Raw genomic sequence first — 22,123 nt, forward strand, 5'->3', positions numbered from 1 at the left:
TAAATTACATTTGTAAATGTTTTCAATTTGTCCTAATGGGTTATTGTGTGTCGATGTGCACTTTTATCCATTTAAAATGAAAACGAATAATAAAATGCAAAAATGAAAGGGGTGTGAATTTATTTGTCAGGCTGCTGTACATTGAAGTCCCATCAGAAACCCCCCGACCTCACGCTGACGTGTGTCCCTGCAGCAAACTGAAGACTCCTTCAGATCAGACACGTCGTCTCTTCCCTCTGAAACGCTCAGCAGCCTGACGACGCCGCAGAGTGAGGGGCCATGAACACCTCGACATCCTACCTCTGCCGATGGAAAGCCAGTGCGACATCCTGACTCACTTATCTTACATTCAACTCAATGATGATCTCCTGCCACTGGGCTCCGGACATTAGGACCATATCAGCCTTTTGTATCATGGGTTTAGGAAGCTTGAGTTTCTTACAGATGTCCATGCAGCTGTTAGTCTTTCCCAAGTTTCGTGAGGGCATGAAACAAATATTGGGCCTGTTCACCAGCGCTCATGAATACAATGTGCTCTGATAATGTGCTTCAGTAGCTGGTCATGGTGCCAACAATTGCAGCCGTCTCCCAGCTGCTCATTGTCCAACCTTGGACAAAAGGACGTCAGCTCTGGTCTCTTGCCCTGGCGCTGTGTTCAGGTCAAAATATGTCCCACAGCCTGAAATAGGAATTTGTTGCACTGCCAAATGTCAGAAAGCACGAGCTACCAGGGAGCATTTCGTACTCTGCCGTGACAACAGTCTGTACACCGGTCTCCCTCGTGGTTTCTTTCTGTGTCCACTACTTTGTGGAGTAGTTGCAATATTGTCCAGTCAACATCAGCATAGGATGATCACTCTACAAAAAATGATTGGGATTCTAATCATTACACTAATAGATTAACACAAGGGACAATTACACAATACTACCTAAGCAATGGACTCATCTACACCCCAGACGATCTGCTACAACTCTTCCATATACTGCAGAATCAACATTTAATCCCATCTAAGCATTAACTCCCCTTTTCCTCAGCAGGTTTCCGCTGTTATAGTCTAAACATGATATACAGGTGTAATATATACATCGGTGTAAAAGTTTAGATTTTTCACTGAAGGCTGTCATGTCATTTCTGGAAGTTTGAATAATGAGTCGGACTCTGTATGGTTGTGTGTTTTTATAATCTATATATTCTGTGTTAAAGATTTATGTGAAACGGATCCTTTGGCAGAAATTGAATATAAAAAGAAATTTGAGGTTTTCACGAGTGTGTTTCATCTAAATTCTACGAATTGTTTTCTTTACCCTAGAATGGGCCCTTTTATATTAAAATATTTTATATTTACATCGGGAGCGGGTCCTGTGTTTCCAGTGTGGAGTGGGTGGCAGGACAAAGTGAAAACAATTTAGTTAGACAAAGGTTTAAAAAGAGCATTTATTTTTCACTACACCTTAAATAAATTATATTAATATACATAAAAAATACAATGTAGCTACAAACTATGAACAGGTAGAACAAGTGTGTATTAATATTCTTTACAACGCAACAACTTTAAAACGTTGTGGGTATATTTCAGATTTTCATGTCATCATGAAATATTGCTAATATTTAATCAGTTACTGATCTGGAGAAGAAAACATTGTTCACACTGAACAATATCATAGTGTTATTAAGTCTAATGATGAGATGCTGGTTGTTGCTTTTGTTGTCCATCTTTGGCTTACGCAAGTATCAGCCTTATCTTCCACTAAGTCAGTTCTTGTGGGTTGTCATGGGGGGTCAGGAGGGAGGGAACACCACTCCCTGTCTTTGGAGGTGTTTCAGGACGTCCAGGATGGAGTCCAGCTCCAGACGGAAAGCCTTCAGCTCTCTGCTCTTGTCCTGGGCCAGATTCTTCCATCGCTCCACCTCTGCCTGCTGCTGAGGCTCCAGCATCTGCCACGAGCCTCCAATATCCTGCAGGAACAGGGAGTGACATTTAGAGGTTAGCAAGTATCCGTTCAGTAAACCCATCAGAGTCTTCAAAGGAGTTGGCTAGCAGGGGAACAAAGCCCCAAGTACTCTGGGGTGAGAATGTAGTTGAAAGTAGGTTGAGAGTTTGGGTCGCCAGTTTAACTTTAATCCACAGAGCAGCATCAACAAACGCTGCATCACTAGATTTGTCTTTTGATGACAGAACTAGAAATAACACATTGAAGTTGTTGCTTCCAACAACCAGTGCAGTTTCAGTCTATGACATTTTTTGTTTCATATGAGGTCCCGTGACCTTTGACCACTGAGATCAAATTTGTTCATCTTTGAGTCAACTGGTCTGTGAAGAAATTCGCTAATGGCAGACTTGAGATATTGTGTTCAACAAACCAAAACAGGATTTGTGAGACGACCTTGACCTTTGACCACTCAAATATAATCAGTCAATCCGTGAGTCTACGTGAACATTTGTGCCAAATTTAAAAGGATGTCCTTGAGAGGTTTTGTGAGACCACGCAAAACAGAGGAATAAAAACCAAAGAATGTTTTTCTACAGCTGATTAATACAACATCACTTCCTCATCTTGTTATTCAGGAAATAAATCAAGTAGCAGGGAACACGACCTTCAGGGCAGCTGCCCTACTCCGAAAGACACACTCACCCAGTGAGACACATCCAGCTCTGGAAAAGCTTCTCAGCTTTCAAGTAAATGCAAATGAAAACCTATGGCAGTACTATACTGTTGTCTGTTTGAGCTACAAGAGTTAAAGTGGAAAGATCTGTGTTCCAGATGCAAATGTATGTGAAGAGCGATGTCTTCCATCACGTGTACCTGCTGCAGCTCCGTCTCTCTCTGTTGGTGTCTGAGCTCCATGTTGAGGATCTTCCTCTCCAGGCTACAGAGGAGTTTCACCTCGGAGCTCTGAGCTTCTTTAGCTTCCTTCAGCTCCTGCAGCAGTTTGGTCAGCTGGACACAAGGTGGACAAGAAGACTTACTATTAAAGGGTTAAAAAGAAAAAACTACTTAGGTACATTGTATCTTGGTTACACTGACGCATGGTAATCTGGCACTGGAGCAGAAACAACTTATGACAAAACAATTTAAAAATTTAAAATACTAATGGAACACCTGAAGAGCAGAGATGGACTTTAGAAGTTGGTACAAATCAAATAGTGACAACCGTTTTGTGTTATTTCGCCAATTTAATGACATTTTGTATTTTTCTTACATTTCAGCAAGGTCAGCAAAACATTTCATACCACTGATATAATGATAATAGCATATTAACAATAACCCTTTCAAAGAACTTCTGACATTTGAATTAGAATTAAACATATTTAAATAAATAAATAAAACAAAACAATAAATAACTCTCTGGTTCTGTTACCAAAAAGCACCAAAGGAACCAAAGCACAGTATTTTGAATTTAGTGCGTAATGATTGCTGAGTAGTGTTTATGCATTGTCTGGCTTTGTGTGTTATCTGACGGCAGTGGTTTTGGGTAAAGATAACATTTTTTTAATCAATTGTTTGATTTTGCAAGACAAGTCAAAGGTTTTGTGAGAGTAGCTTGAATTTTGGGGTTTGTGTTTAAAGTTTTGAGAAAAGGAGAGGGGGTTTCAGGAAATGCATTTTAGCAATTCAGAAAAACTGTAATACTTACCTAACCCTAACACCAGGACTAACCTAACCTAACATAAACAGTTTTGGGGACTTGATTTTTGTCCCCATAAATACGACTTGTTCCTGTAATATGACTGTGTAAACAGATGTAGGTCCCAACAACATGAGTAAAACCTGGCGCTCCTCTCACCTGCCTCTGCAGAGCGTTCTCTCTGGTCCTGGACACTGTCAGTGCATCTTTATTTCCCTGCAGCTCCTTCAGTTGTTCTTGAAGATGTTTCAGCTTTATCTGCAGGTAGATGTTTAAATCATCAGAAACCTTCAGGACCACCTGTTGTCATTAAACTGGTGTGTTAGTGGCCCTGTACCTCCTGAGTGTCGATCGTATTGGCCTGTTCAGCCACCTTTGAGGTTGAGTATTCAAGGGCATGGGTGGCCCGCAGCTTGTCTAACACCTGGAGGTGTTCTACTTTCAGAGAGGACAGCTGCTCAGCACAGTGCTCCTGGAGCCTAGAAAGTCACATAACATCCTTTAGTTCAATCTGCAGGAGACATCTGATGATGGGTTCACACAAATACACATACCTGTGCAGCTCGTCCTTGGCTTGTACAGCATCTGCCTTTAAATCCTTCTTCTCCTGCTCCCCCTGAAGCTCCAGCAGCTCCACACGCTGAGTCAGAGCCTGGTTCTCCTGCAGAACCTCTGAGATATGGCTTCCTGTCAAAAGGACACAACAGTTAATTTCAAACATCCCAAATACTCTGGAGGGAACATTTGAAGAACATTTAAGGCTTTGGTCATTGTAATTATTCTTCCTGTTCAAACTTGCAGTAAAGGGATCCTCTGTGGACTCTGACCCCCACCTGTACCATTGGGATCATTTCAGCACGAGGGATCTCAGTATAGGTATTAAACAGACTTGAAAAATGTGAACCTGTACATGTAATGCTGCTCTGAGCAGAGGCACAGGTCCTTACGTCTGGACCACAGTGGCTGCATGTGCAGCACCTTACGGTTGCTTGGCTGATCTGGAGTTCTTCAGGAGACATTAATGAGAAAACTATCAGCACCAGTCACTCTTTTATTCCACGTTCCTCTTCATTCATTTTTTGCAAACTGCAGAGGAGACTGCAGTTTGTCCTCTGAAGTTAAAATAATTATTTTATTTAGACTGATCTCAAACATGTCGTCTGACGGAAATCTTATATAGCGAATTAAACTTCCAACTCTGTAAATAATGATGCACCCAAGATCAAAGTGTACGTACATCTGCATTACTTATTTGGTGTGGGTCTGTCCTAAGCAGCGGATAGTGCCAGTTTAAGTGAAAGAAAGAATTGCTTCATTCAGCTAATTTTGTTATTTGAATATCAGTTCATGCATAACTTATTTTAGAATTCATGTAAGCATGCAGAGGAAAGTCAACGTTCCCACCTGCAAAGGCTGTGGGCTGGTAGGTCTTCTCATTGTGAGCAGCTGGAAATGTTTCCTCTCCTCCACATGTGTCTTTTGCAGTAACAGAGCCGAGGATCTTGGCCGGGCCTGGCTGTCGTCTATTCTCTGTGGAGCGGGTGTCTGCTCGTGGGCTGGGGACAGACAGCATGTTCCTCCTCTCCTTCTGCAGTCTCTCCACCGTGCGGGTAAGATCCTGAATGGTTTGTGTTTTGGTGGCAAGCTCGTGGTTCAACCGCTCTAATCGAACTCCAATCGCTGCCTCGGCGTGGCGCTGGTGTCGGCCTGGACTCGGCTGGGCCTGCAAGGTGGTGGGAGGGGGGGGTATACATTAGTTTGTACAGGGAAGTAATATTGAACTTTTTCTTTTTTTTGTATATTTGACTATATGTAATTAAAGGAGACATTTTTATAAACGTTTAAGTTCATAATTTGAATATGGGTTATTACTTGTCCAGAAAACTGAATTTTCCTCATACTGTCCGTTGCTGCAGCTCATCATTTCAGCCTCTGTCTGAAACAATTGGTTTTAGCTCCTGTCTCTTTTAGGACCGCCTACTGATCAGGCCCAGTCTGCTCTGATTGGCTAGCTGTACCCACTCTGTTGACCCCTGCTCTTGTTTTACCTGGCTTTGTTCAGGTGTGTGCCAGACTAGCCGCTGGGTGTGGATTATGCAAATGTGGGGCAATGTGATGTCACATGACATCTGAAAAAGCATCATATCTCTCCTTTAAGAAAAGCCAAAGGTTCAGGTCTCGATTAGAACTTCGCATTTCTCTATAAAGGTTTCTACTGCATTTCAGTGAGCAGGTCAACTTCTGTGCTGACCCTGTTTTTGAGCTGCTGCTGCTGGAGAGACTCAATCTGATCGTGGAGGGATTTCTCTTTCTCCTGGTGGCTTTCCTTCTCCTGCTGCAGCTCTTTCTCCAGAGTTTGAACCTGTGACATCCACGGCTGGTTCACCGCTGCTGAGCAGACCTCTTCAACCTGCTGTTTCGGTTCCAGCTGCTGCTCCAGCTCCGAGATCTGCTGCTCGTAGCGGAGCTGAAAGGAGCAAACAAATTCAATATTTTCTGTTCATCTATTTTAAGAGAAAGATTGTGTCTGTTTTTAGATCTTATCACTCAATCTAAAAATGGTTCTGTGAGCTGTGCTGTGATCCTGCCTCATTCTATCACCAAAAGAAATTTGTGCGTCAATGATCACATTTAGAATTACAATGGCAGGTTATAACTGCAGGTTTATAAGACACGATGGTCAGTTGAGCCTCTCTTTACTGTGACAGACTGTCTGCCAATGTGAGATATCATAGCGTCCATCCATAGACGATAGTTGTTGTGTTTTTTTTGTCCATGTTTTAATTTTGATAAAATTGGCATTTTTACCCTTCAGTCTACACCAAATAATCAAGAGTGCCAGATGCATTTTTTTAAGAATCAAAAACTAAAACATCTGATTAACAACAATATTTAGAAGCTTAATTCAGAGCTTTGTAGAAATCTCTTTGGCAGCAGTTACATCTTTCAGTCATCTTGGGTAAGTATATACAAGCTTTGCACACCGGGATTTGTACAGTTTATACTATTCACCATTGGATACTCTCAAGCTCAGTCAGACTGGATGAGAAGTGTCTGTGAACAGACGTCTTCAGGTCTCAGATCTTCTAAGGGTTTTAACTCTGGGCCACTCAAAGACGGTCAGAGACCTTTCTGAAATCATCCTTCCTCAGTTATGGCCAGTGTCTCTGTCCCTGCTGCTGACAAAACCTCCCATAACATTAGGCTGCTTTCACAAAGGAGTGATGGTATATGCCAGGTGATCTGCAAACATAGTGCTCAGAGGTCTGAGTTTGATGCTTATCTCATCAGACCAGAGAATCTTTTTGCTCATGCTCTTAGAGTTCATTTTAATTGTTGACTAAATGCTGATTAGTTATTACATCAGAGATCAGTTATCACAATATGAACAAAATGTAGCATTAAATCAGTTGTACCTTGACACTGTGGAACCGTTGTTCCATGGCCCTCAGGCTACGTTTCGCCTCCTCATCGTGACTCTCCAGCTGTGCTTCCAGACGCTGAATCCTGGCCTCCAGCAGAGCGACGATCCTGTTGGGCGACTTCGCAGTGTCCACATCCTCCTCAGCACCAGCGCTGGCCGCAGCGTATATTAGAGCAGGCAGGGAGTTTGGGTTCTTGTTTCTGAGTATCTGTTCCAGCTCCTTCACCTGGTGAATTGAGACAGACTCTTGAGTAATGGAGAGAGAGAGAGCGTAATAAGTTTGATTGCTTGTGGGAGGAACCTGTCGCTGCAGGTCCTGCATCTTCTTTGTGTCCACAGTTTTCTCTTTTGCCTTCCTCTGCTGCTCGCCGCTTCTTTTGCCCACATCTTCTTTCAGTTTCTCCACCTGAAACGAAGACGACCTGTTGTTTCACCATAAGCAATGTCATCCCTCACATCATAACTGATACAAGGTTTCTGTTCCTTTTGCAGCTGCAGCATCACAGTTGTTAATGCCCACACAACACATCTCAGACACACTTATCATTTGTGTTCAGTAAGGACATGATCCTTAGTTTGCAACTAAGATTCAGTTATAGACATTAAGTTTGAAGACGAGATAAAATCATTCAAAATGAAGATTTGCTTAATTTAATGGCACTCTTTATAGAGTGCTTTATGATTCATATCTAAACAATGTAAAACAGCAATAAGAAGAGTGGGAGTCCTAATAATAAAGGGAGGGATAAATAAATACATAGGTATGTATGTGGTAAAGGAACATAAGACTATATAGACTATAGTAAATGTGAGTAGTATACTAACATGGTAAATGGACTGTATATACATAGGGCTTTTCTACTCTTATTGACCTCTCAAAAAACGGAATACTACAAGTCACGTTCACCCATTCACACACACAATCATACAGGGCTTCTATACGAAGCACACTGTCAGCACAGTCGTTCAGCATCTTGTCCAAGGACAATTCGGAATGCAGACTGTCGGTGCCAGGGATCAACCCACAGACTTCTGTACAGTGGATCACCCTCTCCTCCTCCTGTCACTATACACATAACATATAACATCATGTTACCTGCTCTGTGAGTTGTTGGATCTGAGCTGTAGCAGCCTTCAGTCTGTCAGCATCTCTGTCCAGAAGCTCCTGGTTCTCAGCAAACCACTGCAGCTTCTTCTTCAAGCCTGACACTTCCTCTTTGTGCTTCTCCTCCAATACACGCATCTCAAACGTCTTATCACCTATATGACATATTTGGAATGGATATGTTGTCCAAAGATCACTTGTACATATACAGAATAAAGGTCTTGTAAAAACTGGGAGCTGTCTCTAATATTTTAGTCTCTAACATTTCAGTGGTCTTTGGATTTTAAGTGCCTAGATGTTGTTTTTTCCTTTAGTGTGCATGTACAAGTTCTGCTATGTAACAAAGGCCAAAGTGTGTCTTTCACTTCCACAGAAAGTTCTGCTCCTTAAGTGCCTGAAACGCCTCCTTTGTATTCCTGTTGTTTTTCAGTAAAGCGTCTACGTCACCATGTGACATTCAACGTGGCCACCTAATGGTTATAATGGCAGTGTTTTACAGCTGATCAGGAAGCCTTTAGCTAAGGGGTGGGACATTTCCAACACAAACACCTAAGAAGCTGACCAATTACAAAAGAGGCCAGCCAACCAAACAGAGGCGGACCGAGTGCTAAAACAACAAATGATGTGTACTTTGAACATTACAGCAGGTAAACGTGTTATTAAATTCACCATGTAAATCGACCAAATATGGACACTACATCTCCACCACTCACCTGAGGTGGAGATGACCTGGGCTTTAGCCAAGTCTCTCTCTTTCTTCAGTAGCTGCTGTTCTTCCTCCAGAGCATACGTTTCTTGCTTCAGTCTGTGAATGTCCTCAGACAGCTTAGCCTCATTCCTCTGGACACAGACACACACATTTTAATGATAAGTGATGAGAATGAAACAGATGTTCTGTCGAACAGTATTTCAGTAATCGTGGGACTTACCTGGAATTTGTTTATTTGAGCTAACAAGTCTGTAATGCGTTGCGTGTGATCCATTAAACAGACTTTTCCCACAGGCCTCGAGGTTTTACTCCGCTGCTCCGTGCTGCATACGGAAAATGTCACAGACAATATCAAAATATGGAACTACACGTTTTGAAAAAAATTCGCTTTCTGGAGAAATGACATTCAAAAGGACAAAAACATTTGTGCCCTATTTGAAAGAATTTCCTTTGAGTTGAATGTTTCAAGTTTCAGCTCTCACCTTGCGAAAGTCAGTTCATTCAGCAGCCTGTGGTTTTCGTTAAACATGGCCTCCTCGTTAGCTTTGCTCTGGGCCTGTTGAGCCTTCATCTGCAAGTAGAGTTTCTCATTCTCCTGCAAAAAATGGTTTAATAGCACAAATATCAAAAACATGAAAATGAATTTAAAAAAAAAATGGAAATAGACACACAGAAAGAAAAATAACAACTACACAACATGTAATAGGTTTGTATTTTAAGTCACATCATTCTTTAGTTTTTGCATGTGATGCTTCACAGCTGTGTGTTGTTCTGATGGGGTTACAATTTGTTGTGTTGCTTTCTACTTCCCTTTTCCCACATTGCTCATTAATGAACAAGTTGTGTGGTAATGGCTGAGATGGAATCAGTACGATGTAGAGGTGACAGGTCACCATCTGGCTGCTCTTGATTTTTGGGGAGTGGCCTGTTACTCAATGTCAAAACTAAGCTTCGTAAAACAGGTGTAATTTTTACATTGGTGTAAAAGTTTTTTATACTTGATTTTTAACTGAAGACTGTCATGTCCTTTCTGGCAGTTTGAATAATGAGTTGGAATCTGGATGGTTCCAACACACTGATGTCCACGGAACCATAGTGTTGATCCTGACAGATTAATCAGTGCCGTCCTAAATTAAACTTTGATTCTGTCCATGTCTTATAATGAGGAACAGGAGGCTCCTCACCTCAGTGAGAATGGACTGCATCACTTACATAATGACAGATAACTCAACAGGTAAGATTGTGCATATTTAGATGTATTTCTACCCATTTAAGAATGATTTTCAAAATATAAACAGGACTACAACTAATATTTGAGAGCTTGTAGCACTATGGTACATTTAATACAAATTTTTGTAGCATCTAGGGAACATAAAAGTAGTGTATTTTAAAAGGGAAACTGTCAAAATAAAACCCATTTTGTTTATTTTTATGTATCAGTAGCAGCACTTATGTACATGAAATGGGAGATCACAAAGCAGAGGATTTGATGTCAAAGCGAAACACAAAAGCCCCTATTTGGCAACATTTCATATTCAACCTGATGCCAAAAAGGAGCGTGATGACATTAATGAGGAAATCTGCAAACTGTGTCTGATGAGGAGCTCTAGGAGACAAACCTGCTGGTAACCTTTAATGAGAATCTCCTGCTCTTTCTGTTCTTTATCCATCTTTTGGAGCGTTTCCTCTGTTGCAGGATCTGTGGCCTCGGCCCGTTTCTTCTTGTGATTGGCTTCTCCTGCACTTCGCAGCTGAGGAATACAAGAAACAAAAGTCCAGCCACTTCTTTTATATTTTGTATTCCTACAATACTGACCATCTGCAAATCTGAGGCACCATATTCAATCTACACACACTACAACTACACAGTACACATAAAGCCTATATTCAAATCATTAATGTAATATGACAAACAAAGAGGCCTTCCTGCAGCTCAGCTCCTTTGATTCACTCTTTGTTCTGCAGTAACAAAACAGCTGCAGAACAAAAAAGTTACTATTTCTTAACTCAGAGAAACTTTCTGACTCACTTTGTCATGTCATTAAATAAAACACCTGGCTCTACCAATATATCATCAGGGTTTCATCTATAACCTTATTTGTGTTCTTCTTTTTTTTTCTCAACCTGCATTAGTCTGAAAAACAGTTGGGGACTTACTAAAGCTATACCAGAAAATGAGGCGTCAACCGTCAACAGCCTCCGCTCTACATCACACACAGTGTAGTAAACACAGACTGGGACATGTATCAAACATGGGTACAAGGTTTGGAATGAACGTTTGTACATTTCAGTGCATTTTCACACCTTGCTTTGCAGGAGGAAGATCTGCTGTCTGAGTGAGTTGAGCTCCTCTGCTCCTTCCTTCATCTTCTGCAGCTCCCTCTCTCTCTGAGCCAGCTCGGCTCTCAGCTCCGTCACCAGAGAGCTGCTCTCATCCCTCTGCAAGTCAGACATCAACACCGATATCAGATGAATGATTATCTGTGGTGAACCAAATCTGAGCTAACGCCATTAATGTCAAATTGTCTGAGAAGAGAAGCTTCCCATCAGCTAACAATTGGGCTCTACAATAAATTGGTGATTTATCTGAATTTGTGCTATAAATGTGTCTACAAAGTGATAATCACGTCACTAGAACTGCACAAATCAATAATTGGCCATATTAATTGTCATGTGTCACTAGTCTCACAAACAGTGATGTGCGACTCCAGATGTTCCCTGACACCAGGTGTTGAGTACAGAGGAAACACAAGCATTGGAAGCAGGTGAATAAAGCTGCTTCATGTGATCAATACATAACATCCTGCCTCTGTCTGCTACTCCACCCCTCGCCCGAATGTTGTGAACACGTCTGAGTGGATAATCTCCTGATGCCTTGTGCATGTGCGAAAAGCAACCTCCAATTTTCCACACATCATCCGGAGGTCATGTCTGAAAACTGCTTAACAAGCATATGGATGACAGCTTTGGAAGAGACTCAGGTCTTATTATTGTTGCTCATTGTATTTCATATTACATCCTTTAAAAAGTGACGTGCAAACAACTATGAGTCTGTTCACATTTTTCCACATTAAAACAGTCCGATTTTAATACTGGGGCTGAACACTATCTCTACCAAGCAGAACAGCATATGAAGTAAAATACATGCTGAAGATCTTGATTCAGGCTTTTCAGAGTCTGGATGTCCAGTGTTGTCTTACATTGTTGTTTGGAAGATGATGTGTCGGCCTGGTCTCCAGGGGACTGCTTGTGTTGATCTGCTGTTGGAGGACGCCCACTAAGGACTGAACAGATGCCACCAGCTCACTGCTCACTTTGAGAGCTGACTCTGCTAATCAAACAAATATAGAAGTTGGTCAGTAGCTTTTCATTCGAACACAGATATAAACATGACACACTGATTCCACACCTCCACACCTCCACACCATCCTCCTTCATTATAAAGCAACAAAGGAATTTAGAAAAACAAACCCAAATTTCAGAGGCAACTGATAACGAAATAGTATAGAAAACTAATTTAGCATAGAGTAAAAAAAAAAACTCAACAAGAACACTTTGATAACTATATATATTTTGTGTGTGAGTGTCACGAACTACTAACCTGTGTCGTCGTCTCTTTCTGGGCTCTTCGTGAATGTAGCTGTTGATGGACGCTGTGGTAAATGGCTTTTGGCTGCAGCAGCAGTTTTACTGATCCCTGACAACCTGGAGGTCATTGCTGTTCTCTCCTCCACCTTCCTGCCTCTCGCAGAAGCCAATGTTGGTTTCCTCACTGAAGACGTGGAAGGATGAGAAACGGTGGAGCTACGGGAGGCCTGGGGGAAAATATCCACAACTCATCATGGTTATAAGATGCTGTACTAAAAGACAACACATCTCACCAGAAGAACGTGTTGTAGCTGTTTTCTGGTAAAACAAAGAAAACTATCTCAGTTATATCTCCAGTTTGTATGTTCTGAAGGTGCACTGCTAAAAACTGGGTTTTCAGGCAATGTCAATCTTTAGGTTAACTTTGTTTTGTTTATGCATTAGACTGTTACTTTTATATATTCTAAAAATACACATTTTATTTGTTAAATGTGTATAAAAGCAACCACAAATCCATGCACCGCTGAAGGGAGAAAAGTTTGAAGTTTGCCTCACCGGTTGTTTCTTAACTTTGCCAGCCTGAGAGGATTTGTGAGAAGTCGTCTTGCTGTGATCCTCCATCAGCCTTTCTACTTCCTCTCTGATGCTCCACTTCAGGTCACGGTTGGGATGGTCTGGGGAGTTCAGTTCATTATCTCCCTTTATCTTACTAGCAGCTTTTCTTGGACTCTTCAGTTGTGACTCTGTATAAGGCACGTCAGGGAAAGTCCTTTCCAAGGAGCAGGATGTTTTTTCTTGGACAGGTTGCAAAGCACTGTGATGAGAAAGTAAATTTTTTAAACAGGAAGTCGGACATTTTGAATTAAGTGGACATTTTTTGCAATTTACACATGTTGTATTTAAACAAACTCCTCCTAGAGCTTTTGTCAGATCAACTTTAAATTCAGTGAGTATCATCTTAACAATATGGAGTTTAATATAGTTTTTGGGTAAGTCACACGGTTTGACCGCGGCGTGGCGTCAAAGTTTGATAATTCGCCAAAAAATAGGGGTTTTGTTCTAACTCCTCTGTGCGTTGTCCAATCAGCCTCAAACTATTCACACATGATCAGAGTCCTGGCCTAAACAGATCCATGTCAATATTGACTCATCGTCAAAGCGCCACCTGCTGGCGACAGGAAGTGTTTTATACTTTGACATCCTGCTCCTGGCTGGTTTACAATATAGATCTCAAATGTGCTCAGAATATTCATAAGACCTTCAGCATACTTCATGCTCAGAATTGTGACTTTTCCTCAAACCGTTTAGCCACAGAGGTGCGACGAAGGTTGATGCTTCATGATGTAAGATCTATACTAGACTATTGAGCTGTTGCTGCAATCTTTGGTCACTAGAGGGCCGTGTGAGACCATGGCTTGCTCAAGGGACAAAGCTTTTTCCTCAGAGCTGTAGAGAATTGTATGTATTTCACATTGTTAATGTGTTGAAAACTCTATTAAACTTACTGATGTGTGTCAATGAATGTTGAGAGACAACTTTAGTTCATGTTTAAGAGTAAAATGAGCCCTGAAAGAGTTTATTTTGTGTTGACAAAAGTGGTTCCAACTGAGAGGAGCTGTGCAATCAGCATCAAAATTCTAACATACGAGAATTAATCTCTGTGACAGTTGCTCTCAATTTAAAAGAATAAATGTCCTTAGTGTAAGAAATTCCTCTATTTACGAAAATGTTTTATTCAAAAACATTTCAATTCAGGAGGTCCCTCATATGAAAATGGCCTATCTCAATCTCTTATTGTATGAGTGAAATGATGTCTGGTCATGATAAGAACTGTCAAGCTTTTTTTATGTTACGAGGTGGTAGCATTTAGTTGAGATTCTTCACCAAATATTCATGATTTATTTTTTGTACCTGTATGAAATGTGGAAGGTTATTTGTTTCTGAATCATCATTTACAAGACATGCAATGTCTTTCTTTAGGGGGCATGGTCCAGTTCTTGTGCAAATTTGCATCAATTCTTCTGCACTCCAAAACACCATTATTTGCACAAATGTCTTGTGCTTCAGTGTGAATCCTTCTCCTCACACTCAGGCTGCTTCTGTCACTAAACCTGTGCTCTCAGATTTCTGCTCTCCATCTTGGATTTTGCAGTGCTAACCTGACAGGTTGAAGGCTGAACCCTCTAGTATGATCCTCCTCTATTCGGATGGGCCTCATCAGTTCTTCTGCAGTGGGAAAATCTGAATATAAAAACACAAAGTAATTATTCTGCTCACATCAGTTTGTTCCTAAAAATGATCATAACATATGTAAACACCTTAGTACAGTCTCATTTCAGAGGCTCTCTCATTGCCCATCAAATTTTGAGTTTACTGAACCTGTGCCGTCTCCTCAAGAAACCAAAAGAAAATCTGATATTTAAAAGTTTACCACTTTTAACTCACTGGACAATTTAGAAAACAACTAGCAGACTTAGCAATGATGCAACAGCTTGTAACGCTGTTATAAAATTCAAAAAGAGTCTCTGCCTGTTGCCTCAATTAATGTTTACAGTAGGGCAGTGTCTGACCTGACTCATTGGTAGAAGCCGGCTGAAGAGACAGTCTGCCATGTTGAGGAGGGAAGGATGAAGACACAGATCTGTGGAGCCGCCCTTCTCCTTCCACAGGTGAATGCAGGTAATCACGATTATGGTCGTCTGAACCCTCCACGACTTGGATCTGTCTGTAGGCTTCATGGAGAGCCTCCATCTCTGAGCCTCCGCTCTTCACATATGAGTGGCCTGCACAGAAAACAAATTCAGCTGTGTGATAAAGAAAATGCTGCACGTGACACACGTTTGAGGTACACTACAGGCGTCCACCTGCTAAACACCACCTCTGCCTCTCTTTGTGGGAAGCTGTGCTGGGGTCAAACCTCCTGCTGTCGAATGCAGCGAGTAAAGTCGACCACTGGGAATCAGCTTGTGATCAGAGCCTCTGGGGTGAACACAGCCACAGAGGGGGGACAGACCTGCTCCTCTCTCCATATCTCAGGAGGCTTTCAGGTCAGACATTACTTCCTCCTTACCACGTGGGTATAGGTCAGGGGACTTTGTGCAGGTGGGGTTCCTGAGGGAGAAACTTCTTTTTTTTGCCCTGAGCCTTTAGGAGACAGTATTGTTAGTCAGGCCCAGGGGCTTCTCGAGGCTTCAGCCTGGGGTGGTGGATGTGCTGCAGCCTGAGTGATGATTTGGCCAAGCTATTATTACCCAAAATAGGTGAAGTGATACTTCGGTGCAGCTGCACTTCAAGACTGCATAACATTGTCTGGTGCTTATTTTATTCAACCTATTATGCTACTGAATAACACGTTGCTATTACTTGAGCCTATGTGTTTGTGTTACCTCTGTCCAGCGATCCTGCTGTGTCTTTCTTTCTGTCTTCTCCGCCAGTGTCGTCCAAAGAATCAAACAGACAAACTGAGAGAAACTTCCAGTTAGAGAGATCCCATTTATGACATACTTTACTATACAGTTATCTACGGGTACAGATTCATTTCTACAGTGAAGAAGTAATAAAAAAAAAAACTCTTCATTTACAGGCAACCTTTAATTTGAACTAATACTAATTGAGACATTTGAATGAGTTCACATACATATATACATTGTTGGTAGTGAGGTAGTAATTATTCACATAATGTTTACTGTAGTGCAGTGTAATGTTATATTCTCTCTATGGTCATCAAACCATATTCCACTTTCTCTTTGAATGATAGATTTTTGTCTTTTCCAAAACCCAACAATGAATTATAATTTTTTTGTCTTACCTTTGCCAATAATTGGGGACATCTCAGACTCCTGAAAACAGATAACACACTTATAAACCACGTAGCATTATGGTATGTAAGATTGTTTTAAAATAAACAAAGACAAAGCTCGGAGCATGATTTGATCCACCTCAGCCTGTCTGACACAGACTGTTCCAGTCAAATGTGTTGATCTCGAATAAACTGGACTGTTAACGTCTTTTTAGCTCAGGAGGCAGCTTGGCCGCTGTTGTGTCATGGCCGTGCTCTGTGACTAGTTGCTGATCATTAAATATCCCATAAATGTTTTATTGTTATGGCTGTAGATTCCAGGGCGCACACTAACATTAAATATTTTGTTACATTTCTTGCACACACACACAGTGTTTGGTGTATTTGATGCATTAGTCTGAGTGTGTTTATTTTATTTGGCTTCTTGTTGAGTTGAACATGGTAAAGCTGCTAAGTAGTGTTTTAGGTTCAGGCTGTAGACTGTGTGCCATGTTTGCAGAATTCTTTTTCCTTTTTCTTCTTTTCCTAAGTAACACAAATCAATGTGTGGCTTGATTCTCTCTCTCTGTGTTATCTCCCTCTGCAATGCAGTTAACAAGATAGAAGATACATTTTCAGATAACTCTTTGGCCTTTGCTTGCAGGTTTGCCTAGGAGAACTGATGCATATTGTAGTTGAGATTGTACTTAAGTTGTATCTTGTACAGAAAAGATAATAACCTGCACACACAATATTGTTTTGTTTTCACAAGCTCCATATCTTGACAAAACAAGAATTTTTTTTTGTGCACAGGTTATTATCTTGTGTGTCATCTTATGCCACAAGGTAAAAAAAAAATCATGTTTTTACAGAGACAGTAGGAAAGCATATGTTATATATTATATGCTATATATATATCATTGTGTTTCACAGAAATACAATATTGTTCAATATTAGCTTATTGCACATATCTTTGTTGGTGTATGATGGAATACTATTATATACCAAAAGTCTGTAGTGAATAGAAAAATGGTATGTTGATGTATCGACTGACAAGTAACAAGAAATTACAGAACAGAAATGTCAAACTATGTGAGCCTATTTAAAAACAGGGTTACTACAACATAATAAGTACATTGTTAGTATGTAACTAAAGTACATTGTGTACAGTATTACAAACTGTTTCCACCAGAGGGCAGAACAGGTTTATTGTTCAGCTGTAAAATGTCCTCTGCATGTGTCTAGGTGAAAATTAGAAAAAATAAAGGAAGTCATATCAAGATTGTTTGTTTAAGCTAAAAAATATTACCAGCCGATACATCAGATTTTTCAAACTCAAAAAGGAATTTTCAAGCTTAGACATGGATGAGTGTTCAGGTGACTAAGGTTCTAACTTAGACTATATTAAAGTTTTCATAATGAATTTGATTACTAACCTTCTGCAGCGGATCTTTCCCATTCTCCTCATCCTCAAAATCCTCACTGTAGTGTGGAGAGCCTGTAAAAGCAAAAGAGAAATGTTCTCATTTAGATGCACCGAGATAAAGATTGATAAAAAAGAAAACAAAGACATTTGCAGAAGGGTTCATGACTCTTACCTAGAGAGGGGGTCTCTGTGACTCTGGCCTTCCTTTGACCATCTTCATTCTGCTCCACTGCCTCCTCAGCATTCCTGGAGGGGGAATAGCCATCATCATTACATCACAGTGACAACCCTGAGCTTCAAGGACAGTAGCAGCAACGAGTGCTGATTATAACCAAGGGCAGTTTGTTTTTAACATACATATATATTCAATACTTCCAGAGAATACTCATACATGACAGTTTGCAGACTGGTATTTTTCTATTTCAACCAACATGAAGTACTTGACAGTCAGATCCCTTGTTTTATGTTGTGTTGTATAACCTTTAATTTGCTGTATAACTGGATGATGATGACAATGATATCCACGTTAGAAAACGAGTGACAAACCTCTTTTACTTTATCCTTTGTGGAATTAATCACTCAGATTATCTTGGTTAACTCTTCTACAGAGCAGACACCTGACAAACGTTTTGGTAATGTGCTGGACCTGGTTCTCAATTCCCTTTAAAAGTGCATGATGTGCATTAAGCCATTTGAACTTCTGTCAATCAGCTTCCAGAAAAACATGTACTGTGTGCAGTACAAGACACAACATATAGAAACAAAAAGCAAATGAAGTATGACAGAAAAAAAACTTGATCAGTGGGTATCAAAGTTTTTTACTAGGGGGCTGGTTGGAGAAATTCAGACATTTGAGTTCTCACATAACAGCTCCTCCTGAGAATGTCTGTCTGAGTTCAGTGCAAGTCTGAAAAAAGCCTTTTTGTCATTGTGTAGTAAGAGACCGCACTACATGTATGTTTCAGTCTTGTTGTGGGGGTAACATCCGACCAAGGCCACTTCCTTACCTGAGTTTAGAACCGATGGAAGAACTCATTGAGTCAAGCTCTCTGTTCAGTTTGGAGTAATCTATAGAAGATGTGGGTCCTGCTTCTAGTTGGGCAAAGAAAATGGCTTTCTCTTCTTCTTCCTCCAGGGTGTCCAAGCCCATAGTGTTCATGTCCACAGCTGGTACCTTCATTGATTCTACACCTGCACACACATGTGGAAATCTACTGAAAACCTGACATCTTCACGAGGTTAAAGGAGAAAAATGAGATGCAGGATCACACATAAAGACTTCCCATTTGGAATAAAATAGAAAACATTTTAACAACTTAGCTGTGGGATGCTGTCAGACATTACTGGTTGACGTGAAACATGTTTCTATGGCCTGTGGACTCACCCTCTGTCTCTGTGTCATCTCTGCTGAGAACAACAGCCTCTTCCTTCACACTTCCTTCGTCCTCCTCTTGAATAGCATGAGACTTCCTCAAAGACTTCCTGAAAGACTTTCCAGACCCCGACAGTCCTGAACAAGAAAGCCAATGAAATGTGTGAATGAACGTTTGTGTAAATGAATCCCTCATCATTTTACTTAACAAAAGAAAGATCATAATTTACTATAAATACACAAACATTTAATTTCATTCACATGTGTTTATTACTCTTGAGCCAACTGCCTTGCTGTCTAACACCAAGGACTATCTGGTTTCCATACACACTGCTGAAACAGGTTAAGGACCGTAAAACACATCAAATAAATCAAAGACAAAAAGGCAGCATTACTCATTATATCAATAAACATACATCCAAGCACTGTATTAGGAATATCAGTCCAGCGTTGCCTTGGACGGTTAAAATTACATCATTGGCAGTACGTCATACCAGCTATTGCTAATCAATGTTTGCTTGATTAATAAAACGCCGCAGTCGCCAATTACTTTATGTGAACTCTTCAAAGAAGCGATTAAAGAAGCTTGCATTGCAGAACTGCTGGAAATCTAGTCTGAGTCAGTCACAACTTCAGCCAATCAGAGCACAGGACGGGATCAAGGTGGTGAAAGCTCATGTAGTGATCAGGTGCGCAGGCTTCTTACTTAAGGATTATGGCTGCTTTCAAAGTTTTAGTGCACAACATTAAACATTCATGTCTGAATAAGCAACCATCAAAGTCTAATAAACATAATCAATTATTTAAAAAAAAAAACACAACTTAATCTTATAATCAGGACTTTGTTTGCGTTCATCTGATTGTTATTTAAATGTTGCTAAAGCCTCATTGGTGCAGAGAAGGACTTGACATCACATCGTTCCAACAGAGTCCCGCCCACTTAAAAAAAACAAAAAAACACCAAGAGATAAAACTATCAGGTGAACTTGTGGACAATAGACAAGATACAATTATTCAAGATACACGGTTAAAATAAAAATATCAACATAAAAATAAAACATGTGTGCTTCTATATATATAAAAAATAAAAAGGAATTATAATGCTGCTCCCTCTCCGTTTGCTCTCCCTCCCTCTGTCTCTCTCAGGATACCCCAGTGAGTCAGTGACCTCTATTATTTATTTTCACCTCAGTCTACCTTTATGGGCGATTGATGTAGCCACAGCTATTGCACATCCTCATCATGAATAGTGCCAAAGGCTAACATGTCCAGTGTGATAGATGTTTTATCACAGAGTCCTCTCCTCATTATTACCTCTTTCTGCTCCGCCACCGCTGTCTTCATCATCTTGCCACCGAAGCGCTGCTGGTTTCGGGGCTGATTTCTGACTGCTTTTAGCACAAGGCTGCTTCTCAGAGCCACCCAGATCCACGGAGTCATCTGAAACAGACTGACAGAGAGGTGCCTTCAGGATAAGATGTGTTTTAAACCATTAGATCTTTTTTGCTGCTTTTAAATGAAAGAAGTTAGAATATAGTGTTTTAACTTGTAGGAGAGTTGAAGTTGCTGTGGATTAGACAGACGCATGAACATCCACTGAGTGACCCTGATGTTTGTCATGCTGTGTGATTCAAGCGATGCTTATAGGATGAAATGATAATCAATGATCAGTACCAGAGTAGCATGTAAAGAATGTTGAGTTACCTCCTTTAAGAACAGCTCAAACTGTTCATCCAAATCCTCCATGCTCAGTCTGTGAGACATGGTGATTCTGTCCCATTCATCAGCCAATGGGAACCCAGACAACTGAAAAAAACAATGAGGAAAAAAAAATTTGTATACCTCATATGTGCAGCATATCCGACATACTTTAAGCATACAAAATGGGTAAATGTGATGAGTTGTGATATTGTATATAGCGGTACCTTATGTTATCATGTATAAAATACTTTCAAAGAGACAGAAAACTGATTATTTTAGTCACTTTTTTTTCATTTTGGAGACTTCTACAAGCAAGACACTCAGATGCTCAATATGAAGGTTTGATGATAGTCACCTGATAATGTGTGTTTAGACCAGGTGATAATTAGTCTTTCAAAGGTATATAGGTTATGTTTTTGTGTTTTGCATTGTTGGTCTGGCTAATTAGGACTTTTATTGCTGGACAGTATTTAGTTTTTCTCTTTCAGATCCTGAGATGTATGTCATTCTTGTAATTTAAAAAATATAACTGTTGTGTTTTTAAATGTTTCAACACAAATATATAAATAAAGAATAGAATCACTGCCTGACTGTTGAGAGAGAGAATAATAATGACGAAACAATAATAAGAAGTATGGGGAATAATAATATATAGTTATGCATTACTGCACACATGACTATGAAGAAGGAACCGTGTCAGTAAAGCGTCAAAATAAAGGATGAAACAGTGTCACTTCCGGTCACAACTGTCAAAATAAAGCGGTTCCCCGATCGTCACATTGATTTAAATCGTGGACGTTAGAAGAGAAGTGCCCCAAGGTGCTTCTCCTGTTCGTGGAAGCACTGGAACAAAATGCTGCATGTGTCCCTAATCCCTATATACTGCCGGGGCTTTACAAAGCTAACTGCTAACTGCTAGCGTTCATCTTTGTTAGCTAGTACCGTTAAGTGACTCCAGCAGCAAGCTAACTTCTTAATCTACCTACATGCGGAATATGTTTTTACTAATTTCGACAAAACTCACGTGAACCACTGGAAAGCTGCTGCTCTCTGACACTTGATGAAACCAACACTTCCGTGTTTGGATCAGGAGTGTGTTCCCGCGACAGCACCCGGGTGTAAACATCGACCTGATTGGTTAGAAACGAGTGCGTCATAAGAAATGAAAACTCACGCAGCTATTCCCCACATAGTCCCGCCTCTACCCTGTCTCTGATTGGTTAGCTTCAGGCATGTAAATCATATTTACATGTATGCTATGAATTACCCAGTGATAGATGATGTGTGACTTGTACACAAGTGCACTCACAGCTTCACCTTTACCTGTGGAGGAGACTATGTGTGGTCACAATGTTTGTTCATCATGCTCATGTGTATATGTGTTTGTGCCTT

At 40.5% G+C, this 22,123-nt stretch overlaps 1 protein-coding gene across 4 annotated transcripts; it reads right to left on the reverse strand.

The window, feature by feature from the left end:
- Positions 1–1,421: 1,421 nt before the first annotated feature.
- On the reverse strand, positions 1,422–21,840 carry cep162 (centrosomal protein 162). Of its 4 annotated transcripts, none has more exons than XM_035164671.2 (29): positions 21,756–21,840; positions 20,735–20,836; positions 20,345–20,480; positions 19,043–19,168; positions 18,666–18,849; positions 17,831–17,904; positions 17,669–17,730; positions 16,263–16,293; positions 15,841–15,915; positions 15,025–15,237; positions 14,614–14,695; positions 13,010–13,268; positions 12,468–12,681; positions 12,067–12,197; positions 11,171–11,305; positions 10,486–10,617; positions 9,349–9,461; positions 9,087–9,189; positions 8,871–8,997; positions 8,149–8,312; positions 7,354–7,458; positions 7,045–7,278; positions 5,880–6,095; positions 5,033–5,351; positions 4,183–4,315; positions 3,966–4,107; positions 3,788–3,886; positions 2,806–2,940; positions 1,422–1,957 (listed from the first exon to the last, which is right to left on the reverse strand). In XM_035164671.2, the coding sequence occupies exons 2-29, from the start codon at positions 20,792–20,794 to the stop codon at positions 1,781–1,783; spliced, it is 3,981 nt and encodes a 1,326-aa protein (XP_035020562.2). In that variant the 5' UTR covers positions 20,795–20,836; positions 21,756–21,840; the 3' UTR covers positions 1,422–1,780. The 4 variants fall into 4 exon arrangements, with proteins under 4 accessions (XP_035020562.2, XP_035020563.2, XP_035020564.2 ...); XM_035164672.2 differs by having other exon boundaries at positions 12,067–12,194; positions 21,756–21,825; XM_035164673.2 differs by lacking the exon at positions 15,841–15,915 and having other exon boundaries at positions 21,756–21,825.
- Between the last annotated feature and the right edge of the window lie 283 nt (positions 21,841–22,123).

Source organism: Hippoglossus stenolepis, chromosome 8, assembly GCF_022539355.2.
Source record: "Hippoglossus stenolepis isolate QCI-W04-F060 chromosome 8, HSTE1.2, whole genome shotgun sequence".
NCBI classification, from domain to species: Eukaryota; Metazoa; Chordata; class Actinopteri; order Pleuronectiformes; family Pleuronectidae; genus Hippoglossus; species Hippoglossus stenolepis.

What these genes read in the sequence shown, in the direction of transcription:
- cep162 (XM_035164671.2), bottom strand. Translation starts at nt 20,794, where the DNA reads ATGTCTCACAGACTGAGCATGGAGGATTTGGATGAACAGTTTGAGCTG. An exon ending in GGCTTCTACCAATGAGTCAG is followed by an intron (nt 14,696 to 15,024) that starts GTCAGACACTGC and finishes TTTTATATTCAG; the next exon opens with ATTTTCCCACTGCAGAAGAA. An exon ending in TCATTAAAGGTTACCAGCAG is followed by an intron (nt 9,462 to 10,485) that starts GTTTGTCTCCTA and finishes CATTTTTTGCAG; the next exon opens with GAGAATGAGAAACTCTACTT.